Source organism: Populus euphratica, unplaced genomic scaffold (assembly GCF_000495115.2).
Source record: "Populus euphratica unplaced genomic scaffold, PopEup_1.0 scaffold78.1, whole genome shotgun sequence".
NCBI classification, from domain to species: domain Eukaryota; kingdom Viridiplantae; phylum Streptophyta; class Magnoliopsida; order Malpighiales; family Salicaceae; genus Populus; species Populus euphratica.
The window spans coordinates 303,784-316,356 of record NW_011499867.1 but is presented as its reverse complement, the minus strand read 5'-3'; the positions used below and the strand labels follow the sequence as shown (position 1 = coordinate 316,356).

Here is a 12,573-nt window from a genome sequence, read left to right as displayed (position 1 = left end):
CCCTACTTGAGCTAGGCTTATGTGAAGGCCCAATATTTTAGGCTTGTACTTTCAACTCCATGTGGGCTTTTATGGTGATGATCAAGGCTATCATTTGGGGTCACAAGCCCATAAGAATATCAAAGCCTCACGCCTAGCATGTACTCGGACATCTCAAATTCGATCTATACTTGAGTTTTTGCAAGAGTTCTAGTGCAAGTGGTACTCTTGAAGCAAATCCTAATCACATCAGGAGTTCTAGTTTCATGGACAAAATTAAACTCTTACAGAATTCTAGTCTTATTAGGAATTTATAGGAAGTACTGAATCATTCGTATTATATAGACATTCAATTATATTTTTATACATTTGACCCTTTAAGCCCTAAATCACATTTGTAATAAGAGAACTTATGTTCATGTCCAGCTTTAACCAAGCTATGCTATTGATTAAGGATATTTAATGGCAGTATCCATATTGTATAAGATATGTCTCACATTATATAGCATGCATCTATCGTTATACAGACTTTCATTAAATAAGTAAATATATAATGTAATTAAAACAACTTGAAAAGATAAAAGAATGCTTTACTAATTTTATTATATAACTATACTGTGCTTACACCGATAAGCTCCAAGGTTATAACGCACACAATCGGGACGTTCCATCTCAATTTCCTCTCCTATCTTCTTCATTTAATGTACCTTTTCCATCGGTAAGAATGAAGCACTTATCTTTATCCATGCTCACATGAATACGTAACGAAAACAAAAATCTGGCTTCTATTGCATTAATTTTCTGCAGATTGTAGCCCAACAACATTAACAGTATTGAAAAGGGTTTATGAGAAAACAATGAGTAATCATACAGGTGGAGGCGGCAAGTCTAGTAAAAGCCAAAATCCAACACAGTCATCTGAATCCAAGTCGTTTTGGATGGCAAGAAAATGTAAACCTCCACATGCCTTCTTTGCAGCTTCCCAGGCTTCAGCTTCAGCTGTTGTTATAGGAGTTTTCTTATAGGTAGCATAAACATAACGGGTTGCAATTCCAACTGATAGAATCAAGCAAGCACGAGAAGTGTCAGCTTCAATTGCGCACACCTCCAGCCCGTTCATCCATGCTGCAATAGCAAACGAAAAGATTCGAATAGGTGACTCGGCCTTACGAGCGTCACAAAATTCTAGAAGGCATGCTTACAATTAGATGCACCAAAAGACCACAAGATAGTAAGACAGGACTTCATGGAGATGGAAGTGGGGAAGTCTGTTAAAAAATAAACAGCGTTCATGGCAATCACAATTTTTTCCCAAGGAATAATAATTGCTCGTAACAATCATCACAGGAATCAGATTCTTGTATATTTTGATATGCATTAGGATTCACCAAAAATTATGGAAACATCTGCTGTCGCTACAGCAATTTCAGTTCCAATTCTTTAGGTGCATAATCAAGTAGAGATGCCTTTCCCAAAACTCAGAAACAAGAAGAAGCACACCGTGCTTCTTTCCTATATAAGAACGATGGTGCAGAGCAATGTGAGTATCACTTAAGATGTCATCAGCAGGGTCACGAATGCGATTAGGGCCCAGTGAAAGCTAACTGTATCAATGACATCATGCCCTGCAGGTTGTTTTATCCGATGAACATTTTAAAAGATTGAGATATGAAGCAGAACAAGTGAACAACATGCAGCTGGTTTATGATCTTGGTGAAGTGAGTCTTGCACAATTGTCCACGAAGCCAATGTCCATGCATCTGAATAGTGCATGAACTTGAGAACTTTAAAGTCCATATTCCCTTTTTCTGTGATTTGTTAAAATTTAACCCAGTATCTTGTACGAGGAACAAGTTTCCCACGCCACGACAGAATTAGAATGCAAATGGTATTTATAGGACATAACCAGACGAATCATTTCAATACATGGTCTTTGACTATACCAATATTTACATGAAATAACATTTCCCAGGCTACAGAAGATGAAATTAGAGGGAGAGTAGACCTGCTAATGGTTCAGCACGTGAAGATGCAACAGCAAGTCCAGGTATCATTGTCTTGTCATCAATCTCAATTCCCAATAAATCCAAATCCAGACTTGCACCAAAAAAAATCTTGTCCCTGATGATGCAATTTCCTCTCGGACAGCTGAAAGCAGGAAAAATATATCAGCAAAGAACAGGGCAGGTTTTCAAACAAATCAAAACATATGGTATATCTAAGTTGGCAGTATGTTATTAGCTTCAGAAAGCTTGGCCCTTGTAGCCCATGCCACTTTTTTAAAATTTTAACTTATGGTAGAACTTGTGATCCGATAGACAGTCTACAATACCAAATTAAAATAACATGTACAAATTTCATTCATATGCAAGGCATCTTTATCTTAAAGCAGGAAAAATATATCAGCAAAGAACAGAGCAGGTTTTCAAACAAATCAAAACATATAGTATATCTAAGTTGGCAGTATGTTACTAGCTTCAGAATGCTTGGCCCTTGTAACCCATGCCACTTTTTTAAAATTTTAACTTATGGTAGAATTTGTGATCCGATAGACAGTCTACAATACCAAATTAAAATAACATGTACAAATGTCATTCATATGCAAGGCATCTTTATCTTATGTGTCGGATGGAGACCAAAATATAGCATTCTCAGTGTTATATTTGACAACAATTAGTTACTTGTACCTGAGTAAGGTAATTGGACAAATGCCCATTTCTCCCCGAAAAGATTGTCTGGAAGTTCCATTGGGAAAGGGTTATCTAATGCCAGAAGTGGTTTAGCTCCCTTTTGGAAACCAGGATGGCGCGTATATACAGTCTCATAGCGCTCCTCCAGCCATAGAAGTAGTGATATGCACTGTAAAACATATCAATTATCAAAGGTGTGACTGTAGAACATAGAAGTTCTAAACCAAAACTCGAATCGCACTTCAAACTTAAATAAGCAAGAATCTAGAGAACCCTCAATGCACTCCATGACAAAGTACATGAAACTAGTGTGGCATGTCTGTGATTTTGAGGTATCTTAAGAACCCCCTGGATTTCCTTTCTTACTGACTAGCATCCGAAAAAATTGCGATATTTTCTCGTGTCTAACTTGGTAATGTACCAATCATGCTTTTCGAAAGGCACCTAAAATACAAGGTTTAAAGCATAGATGAACTTATTAATACTCTTAACATCTAAATTTAACCTTCAATGGTTATGACCATTTCCACATTTGATCGAAACCACCTCATTAATCATACTCGTAACATGAACGGAAAACAATACTTACCCGTTTACTTGGAATAGGCTTTATACCTATCTCTTTACATGCTTTGGTTATAATTGTCTGCATCTGTGACCTATAAACAAAGAAACAATCTTATCATCGGGCACATACCATCTTTAGTAAAGACAGTCACTTATGCAGCTGTGTGTGTCTGCGCTGGTAAATACATAACAGAAACAGATAGTAATGTACAAACTACCGTAAAAGATCACCTGAAGAACCTGATTCTTTCAGGCAGGGGGACACCAAGATCCTCACTAATGGATACAATAGCATCCTTCAAAGTGATACTATTGATAACATTGTTAGGGAAGTATTTTGTGAATTGAAGTGACAAAGAATCATCACAAACAACAAGCTCCCATACTTTCTTGCCTCTGACATCAAGTATAGGTCTAGAACAAAAATCCAACTCCCACTCCACAATGCTGTCCGGATCAGTTTCCTGGTCAAGATAGACCGTTTCTGCAGTTGGGTCATCTTCGAGGTCCTCTTTTTCAGTCTCCACTTCTTCTTCTTGTGTTGAGACTGAGAGTTTGGTTATGATGTTTGATTTGAGATGAAGAGGTTTTACGTGGTTTTTTGAGCGTTTTAGAGAGAAAGGGAAAGGCATCTCTGAGGGTTTTGAAAAAGAAGCGGTTTTGGATATGGGTTTGTGAGGAACTCTCGTTGGATTGAAGCTAAGAGTAGCCATGGAGGCTCTGTGACGGAAGAGTTGATAAGCATGGTAGTTCGGCAGTTATACATCCACCACTCATGTCCGTTGGTTGTCATGGGCTGGGCTTGGATAAGATTGGTGATCCACGATAGTTCTTGTAGGGCATGCCCCACGGTTGGCACATCGGCTGCTGCGATCATAATTTTAAAAAGTTACCTTAAAAATGTTTGTTTTTTTATAGATTAAATTTATCTAATAATTTCTCCCCGTATGAAAAGCGGATCTTAAAAATTTTTAAAGAGAAATATAGTCTCAGTTGATACTTGAGTTCATCCGATAATGTCTTTATCATAAAATATAAACAATCATAAATGTCAAGTGAATATGATTGATTATGATGATTTTTTTATTTTTGATTTAAAATTTATTTAAAAAATAATTGTGGTTTCTTTTTAAAATATTAAAATATATTAAAATTATTTTTTTATTTTTAAAAAAAAGTTTTGAATTTTTTTTAAAAAAAATTAAATGGTCTGAGCATGGATTAAAACTAGGTTTTTCCTTTGCATATTTCAAACTAAAATTAAGCAAGATGTTAGAAATTAAGCAATGTTTTTTATTGCGTAAATTATGAATTATTTAAGCATTTTTAACTAAATCTCTTGGATACTTTACCCCTGGTATTATAGCTATAATTACATTAAAAATATGATTATAAAACAAACTAAAACAAGATAGGATTCTACTTTTTTTGATGTGATGCCTGGCCCATATGTATTGTAGACTTATACAGTTAACTTGAACTAGTCATTTGTTTTAGTACTTGAAAAAATAGTTGATATCAATAACTCCATTTTTTTTTTAATATCATCTTTTCATATTGTATTGATATTATTTAAAGCGTCGTATTTTATTTTATTTCTCATGCTACAAATGATGTCAAAAAAAATATTTCAACGATGAATTGATGTTTGATTTTTCAAAGCAATAATTTATAGAATTAAAACAATAATAACCAAATTTAAAACATGAATAAAAAAAGCTCCTTTTGTTCTTTACTTCTCATGGCGTGCAAAAAACTATAGCTTGATCATTCAAGCTTTCTTTTACTCACACCTGCATCTAATATTCTGCATAATATTTATAATGACAAAACATTTTTTCATAGAAGTAAAAAAATTGCATGACTTATAAAATTAGATTTTTGATTTAAAACATTTTTTTCAGTTTAAATCATCATGGTTTTTTTGTTGCTTTTTATTCAATTAAATATGTTGCTAATAAAAAATATTTTATTTTTGAAATAAAAAAATTGTAAGAAATCAGAAAACTTATTTTAATGAAAAAAATAAATTTCTACTTTAAATTTTATTCACATATTTTTTTTTATTTTACAATTAAATAAATTTTCAAAAATCATCGTGTCGTGGAAAATACCACTAGTAAATACAAAATAGAAGAAATGGATAAAGTAGAAATTGATCGAGGAATTATACCTAACAATTCTAACGGTAAGACAAGGAGAAAAAAAAAGGACCACGAGAAAGCCCTACCTCAACAAAACACTTTCGTGCCCATACAAGCACCAAGGTCTCTCTGCCGCGAAGAAGGCGCGGGAGCCACTTTTCCGGTTTCGGCGGCTGATATCTTCCTCTAATGTAAACCTTAATCTCTCTGTTATTTTCTCATAATTATACAGCAATATGTTCACCTACGCAAAACTATTTTGGGCGTAAGCCGGTGTATTTATATATCAACGTCTTGTTCCTTTCCTGTTTGATTAAATGCCTGTCTGAGAGTAGTTTCTCTTCTTTCATCCCCAATTTCCTCGCACCCAGAACAGTTTGTTCTTATGCATCCACCGTAACGCTTAGCTCCAACAGGAATTTAATAGTCTAATGGTAAGAATCCCAAGCTCGAGATGTCTCCGAGTCCTTTCAAGTCCTATCTTTACTATCTAATCCAGAATTTGAATAGACAAGAAAGGAAAAAATATATCATCTTGGCTTGAATGAAGTCGATAATTCAAGAATGTGACCTATTTAGTAACTCCATAGCGAGATTTGTTGTAGAGCATGTCAACTTGGTTGCTGCGTATAATATAATTTATATGATGATGTAGTTTCTATTTAATATGGATATAGGCACCTAAGAGGAGCAAGCTTTCTCTGATTAAAGAGAGAAAGAGGTGGTGAAGTTTCCTGGGTATTTTTTGATCTCTTCATTTACTCTTCATGTACTATTCTCAAAAAACAGCGCAGATTGTCAGCATTAGATTTATTTTCCAACAATTCAATCAAGTCAAGAAGAATCATTTCTATTTGTGCTACTAAACATCAATTACATAATATAAACACTCACTTCGAGATGGGTGCCGAACAATACCGTCCTCCTTTGTTCAGGTGCGTATACTTGTGGTTCAGTTTCTCTTATTTGTTTGTTTAATTGAGTTGATAGAATGAATTTTTCTTTGCAATTGCTTTCGGTTGGTTATATTTGCAGTGTTGCACCTATGATGGAGTGGACCGATAAACATTACAGAACTGTTGCACGGATCATATCAAAACATGCATGGCTGTATACGGAGATGCTTGCTGCAGAAACAATTGTTTATCAACAGGGAAATTTGGTATGTGAGTGAAAGATTGAGGATGGAAATGAATTATTTTTTATTGGTTGGTGATTGGCTGCCAGTGTGCAGACTCTTTCTGGATTCACCAGGAATTGTAGACTAACAAACGGTTTCAAGAACTTGAGATAGGGAGTTTATGATGACTAATGAGGTTGAGAGGAAGACATGTTCCTAGTACTTTAGATCTTTCATCATGTCAGTAATCACATAGCTGGTTCCAACAATGTTAAATAAAACACATGTGTGCGCACATGTCCGTGATAAATACACACTGAAACCAAATAATTGATGAAATGTATTAATGGGGCATGCTCTTATACATACATACATACATACATACATACAAATATATATACATACATACATAGCTATATAATTGCCTTCTCCTAAGCATGCAGTTTGGATCATTTCAGCATATCTGTACCATCTATGGAAACTAGTTTCCTCCTTGGTATCTTCTCGTAAATGAATGTACCTACCTTTTGCCTCACATATTCGCCTGTTTCTTTCATCATTGCCATTGAGTGTTTTGGATTTCTCCTTCATTTGGTGAGATCTTGGCTTATTGATTAGTTCCTTCTTGAAAACTACTAATTCTTCATTTCTTGTTTATATTGCTCAGGACAGATTTTTGGCATTTCCTTCTGAACAACATCCCATTGTGCTGCAAATTGGTGGGAATAATTTAGACAACATTGCAAAAGCAACTCAACTTGCTAATGCTTATGGCTTTGATGAAATTAACTTGAAGTTAGTAGAATTCTCTGCTTTGCTTTTAATTCTCTTGTTGTTTTTTCTAGGATAAACTGAGTCAACTCATTTTTTTCCTCCAAAATTTACCAGTTGTGGGTGTCCTAGTGCCAAGGTTGCTGGACATGGATGCTTTGGTGCCCGTCTTATGCTCGATCCAAAGGTTTGGTAACTGTGCCAATTAAATTTATCAGTCCTGGTCTAGATGATGTTTTTATTTTCTTTTTCATAGTTATTATGTTCTCATAAATTCTTTGGTATTTACAAGGAAAGTTTGTCAGTGAAGCCATGTCAGTAATCGCTGCCAACACAGATGTCCCTGTCAGTGTTAAATGCCGAATTGGTGTAGATGATCATGATTCTTATAATGAGCTATGTAAGGACCCTGCATCTGCTTTCTTATGTTTCTCTGAGGGAAAACAAAATTAGACAATTATGTAATTCAAGCACTTGTCCCGTCAAAAGATTTAACCTTTGAACAAGTAGATAATCGGAAAACTGAGAATAGATGTTCTCTATTGGTCCTCTTCATGGTTTATCACATGTCCTATTGCTTGCAAAATGGTTTTAAATTCTTGTACCTATGCTTTTATGCTCTTTGGATGCATTTCATCATCAAGTTATTTACTCACCACTGATTAGAATCTTGGTATTGTTTCCAACCAGAGTCTTGTGATTGTTTTTACTGTAAATTCTGAAGTACTTCACAGACCTTGCAAAAGCCACAGCTGTCCTGTTCATGCATTTTATAAAGAAGATATCTCGCACTGTCTATGTGGAAGTTTCAAAAAAATAAAAATAAAAGTCACAGAATTACTAATTAATATCTCTCTTTATTGTAGCTCTCTACTTATTTTTGTTCTTTTTAAGTATTTCCTTTCAGATTATTTTTTTATATACAAGTTTTGAACTTCAAATCAGCCATACAATGTGTAGTAATTTTATTCAAGACTGTTAAATACGACCCCAATGAAAAAACATTCTAGCTATGCCACTGAGTGAAGAGGATGTATTAAGAGGTAGTTTGCTTATTCTAACAATAACGCCATCCTTGATTACCATGTATATTAAAACTGTCCATACTGAATATCGACTCGACTGCTAATTACTTGTGATTTTTTGGTGCTAAAATTTTTGGCATTGTACCTTGATCTTAATGTTTTCTTCCCCTTTCAGGTGATTTTATCTATAAGGTTTCTTCTCTATCTCCCACTAAGCATTTTATTATACATTCACGGAAGGCTCTGCTCAATGGCATTAGCCCAGCTGACAATCGAAGGATTCCTCCCCTGAAGTATGTATGGGCTTTAAAAATTTAGTTTGTGATTGAATTTTAACATAATTAAATTGATGCTACATAAATTATTTAGTAAGCACAACAGTAGGTTGCTATTCTACAAATGAGTTTCTCATTAATTTTAAGCATCCTTTGATCAGATAATGATGTGCTTGAATTTGTGTTATGAACATGCTGGTGCAGATATGAGTACTATTACGCCCTCTTACGTGATTTTCCTGACTTAAGATTTACAATAAATGGAGGCATAGATTGTGTTGATGAGGTGAGGCCTTGTTTTCTCGTTGTATAATTAGCTTCTGGTTACATTTTGATTCTAGCTTTTGCAATGCTTTTAAAGGTTCATCGAATTATGAGTGTTCTTTTATTGCCCATGTCCCTCATGATAATGCAAAATTGTTTTGCTCATTCCGGACATCTCAATTGATAGGTAAATGCAGCATTAAGAGAAGGAGCGCATGGTGTAATGGTTGGGCGTGCTGCCTACAATAAGTATGTATAATGAGTTTTTTATGCACTTCTTGTACCTGACTTCTTCTTTCTTTTTCTTTCTTTTTTAAGAAGGGGGGGGGGGGGGGGGGGGGGAGGGAGAACAGGTGACATGGTTTAGGCAACCTTAAAATCTCCCTGTGGACATGATCTGATAATCCTTGTCTTCTCACAGTAGGGAATTTCAACGAGCGACAAACTCTGAATATCAAACAAACTGTAGTTGCTGTATATTGTAAAGGGGAAAATAAAAAACTCTGAATATCAAACGAACTGCATACTGTAAAGGAGAAAATAAAAACTTTAAATGACTTGTTTTTCTGTCTCGGGGTATTATAGTAATGATATTTGGGAAGAAGTAAAAGATAAATATATGGAGAGAGAAGTTTCTATTGCAGAAACACAGGTAAAACACTTGCTGCATCATTCACACTGCTGAACAGACTATATGCATCTTTTCTAATGTGACGGTAAAAAAACTAGAGGGGCAACTGTAAGTTGTGTTTTTTAGTCCACAGAGCAGTTGCTTCGTGCAAGTGTTCAGGCTTCAGCAGTAGAATTTTCTCCAGAATTTCTTTGTTAGGACATTTATTTGATGTGAGACCATAAGGCCCTTTTTGGTCGCGTGGACTTTGACCAAACTAGTAACCTCTACTTTTACATAATGGGTCAAGTTTCTGCTACAATTGATAGGATACGACAAATATAAGACAAACATACCTTTAGGCTTTGCTTTTCCATTTTTATGCAGCCCTCTCTCTATTATATTGTTCTCCTCTGATGTAAATCTAAAGAAAGCTTTATATTTTTTCAGCCTCTGGAATACTCTGGCACATGTTGATTCTGCTGTTTATGGCGAGCCAAGCAGCGGCCTTACACGTCGTCAGGTTGAAGAGAAAATATGACCTTCCATAGGCACTCACCTTTATGATTTCCTTATATCCTATTAACATCATTTTCTGGTTTCATTGATTTTCAGGTCCTTGAACAATATCAAGTATATGGGGATGCTGTTCTGGGAACATATGGGAATAATAGGCCTAATATGCGGGAGTTGATAAGGGTACGTTATATTATTTTACTGATTATTTTGAAGCAATCATTTTTTGAAAATAACTTAAATGTCTTATTTGAAATATAAAGCTACATCTCATAGAACTTTCTCTGTTTCCTTGGTATTTGCCAGGGATGAATAATTATACATGTATACTCCCTCCATAGTGCAGAACAATATTTTTATTTTTCCATGTCTACTAGTTAAAGTGTATAGGTATGGGTGCACAACTTGTGCTGCTTTTTGCCATCATCTGCATGCTATGAGAAATTTAGATTTAGTTCTGATTTTGTTGAGTTGTAAGAAAAGGATATGCAGACATGCTATTGGTGTAGGATTCTTTTTTGTTAATCACATTTCACGTCTTGAAGTTTTGGTTACTGTTTGGTTTGGATTTATTCATGTTCTAATCCCCTTGGATGAGAATGGAAACTACTCTACATCTCTCTTTTATCCTGCTCTTTGAATTTGCATTTTCTTACTGCTATAATATATTTAAAAAGTGTTAATATGCTGCAGCCTTTATCTGGTTTTTTCTATTCTGAGCCCGGAAACAGTTTGTGGAAACGCAAAGCTGATGCTGCTTTCCTGAAGAAGAATATTACGGTATGTTGATCACAATAACCTTCTTAGTTTCGTTTAAGAATTGGGGCAAGCGTGGACAGTTTTTAACCTACTGTTTGGTTTGCAAGGTTGGTAGTGAGTGTTCGAACTACAATATCCAGATTGGAAAATTTTCCTAGCGTGTAGGCACTCAATAGAGATAATGTCAATGCAGAAGTTTAGGAAAGCATTGATTCATTCTTATTTTAATTTGTCTTCCTTTCTATAATCAAGTAACCTCACGCTAATTCCACTGTGTCCTTCTTGTTGAACATGAGATTACCATTACTCGATTGTTACCTAAATTCAAACTACTCTGAACATTGCAGACAGTCAAATCCTTTTTTGAAGAAACCCTAGTGGCGATTCCTGATGCTGTCTTGGATTCACCTGTTGCGGAGCTACCATCTGGTCGTAAAGATCTTTTTACTAAAGTACGGGGATTGCTTCCACCACCATATGAAACCAGAACAGAGGATGTAGTAGTAAATTCTCAGTCTTAACATAGAGGCTTGATTTATACCTTCCTACATCCCATAGCTTACACAGCATTTGCAATTTTTTGGATGACCTGGCTGGTTGGTCCGTGTAACATTATGTGTGAATTATGTGTTAAATCAGAAGATTTATGATTGCCCCTCAACACTGAGGTACAAACACTTTGGATGTACTAAAAGCCTTCGAACTAGGATTACAACAGGGTACCCAAATTGCAAGCAGGTAAAATTACAAATGTATGGCAATGAATCTGATAGTTTTGGAATATTAACATATTTTATGGTTTAATTTTTGTGCTCGTATTTTCGATGCATATGGGATTACAATTTTTGGCTTTGAAAGTCTGTGATCGCAATTTGTTTCTACCTTTCAAAGTTCTATGGGCTGGAGCAGTCTGGCTTGTATGTACATACTCTGTCGACCCAATTCCCCGAGCCACTGGTTCTCATTCTCTAAACAGATTAGCTACCAGATGGTTTAAGACTGCTACTTCTTCCCCGTGATCAGTGGCCGGAGCCAGAGTCTAGGGGATAAATTATTAACAAATGTTATATTTTAAATAAGGAGATAAATTTTTAATAAATATTATATTATATAAACATGTGTTTGAAATTAATTTGAAATAAATATGTTAAATCATATAAAGTAAAATTAATTTAAAAATACTTTCAAAATTAAAAAACTTATATTATAATTATTTTTTTGAATTTTTATAATAACAAAATTTAGTTGAATTACATGATAATTGTAGATCTTCCATATAAAATTTTTAATAAAATATATATTAATTTATCAAAATCCATTTATCATGTAGCATATTGTACATAATGCATGGATAAGGATTAAGATTGATAGTCTAAATTTATCATGATAAATCATTTTTAAAAATAAAATAATTTTTTTTTTTAAGAAAAAAATAACATTCACTAATTAGAATCAGGATTGCATCCATATATTAATTCTTCTCTAGCAAAATACAAATTGTCTAACAAAAAAAAAAAGAGAAAAAATATATAAAATATGAATTATTTAATTACCTATCCTGATTATTTTATAGGAAGGTATAAGGAAATTAACATTATAAAAAAGACCAATCTTAAGCTTAAACAATTTTAATTATGCAAATATCAATTTTTACTTGCTGGTAATAATTTAAATGTTTACTTGTTTATCTCATAAAAAAATTTAATTCCTAACTAATTTATTTGTAAATGATATAACTTTTAATTAATTCAAAATAATCAAATCAATATCTATTGTTCAAAATCTTACAGTCTAATCCACTACTATTCATCTTTAATTTATTCAAAATATTATATATATCAAAACCTCTAAAT

General features: G+C 34.1%; 1 protein-coding gene and 1 pseudogene across 4 annotated transcripts; one reads left to right on the top strand and one right to left on the bottom strand.

The window, feature by feature from the left end:
* Nucleotides 1-741: 741 nt before the first annotated feature.
* LOC105126326 (uncharacterized) lies at nucleotides 742-3,982 on the bottom strand (annotated as a pseudogene).
* Nucleotides 3,983-5,440: 1,458 nt separating this feature from the next.
* LOC105126327 (tRNA-dihydrouridine(47) synthase [NAD(P)(+)]-like) lies at nucleotides 5,441-11,549 on the top strand. 4 transcript variants are annotated; one of them, XM_011027157.1, is made up of 13 exons: nucleotides 5,441-5,571; nucleotides 6,175-6,315; nucleotides 6,416-6,542; nucleotides 7,168-7,295; nucleotides 7,389-7,458; nucleotides 7,569-7,671; nucleotides 8,472-8,589; nucleotides 8,776-8,857; nucleotides 9,023-9,084; nucleotides 9,896-9,968; nucleotides 10,061-10,144; nucleotides 10,655-10,741; nucleotides 11,068-11,549. In XM_011027157.1, the coding sequence occupies exons 2-13, from the start codon at nucleotides 6,281-6,283 to the stop codon at nucleotides 11,239-11,241; spliced, it is 1,143 nt and encodes a 380-aa protein (XP_011025459.1). In that variant the 5' UTR covers nucleotides 5,441-5,571; nucleotides 6,175-6,280; the 3' UTR covers nucleotides 11,242-11,549. The 4 variants fall into 4 exon arrangements, with proteins under 4 accessions (XP_011025459.1, XP_011025458.1, XP_011025460.1 ...); XM_011027156.1 differs by having other exon boundaries at nucleotides 6,170-6,315; XM_011027158.1 differs by lacking the exon at nucleotides 5,441-5,571 and adding an exon at nucleotides 5,584-5,655 and having other exon boundaries at nucleotides 6,170-6,315.
* Nucleotides 11,550-12,573: the final 1,024 nt, after the last annotated feature.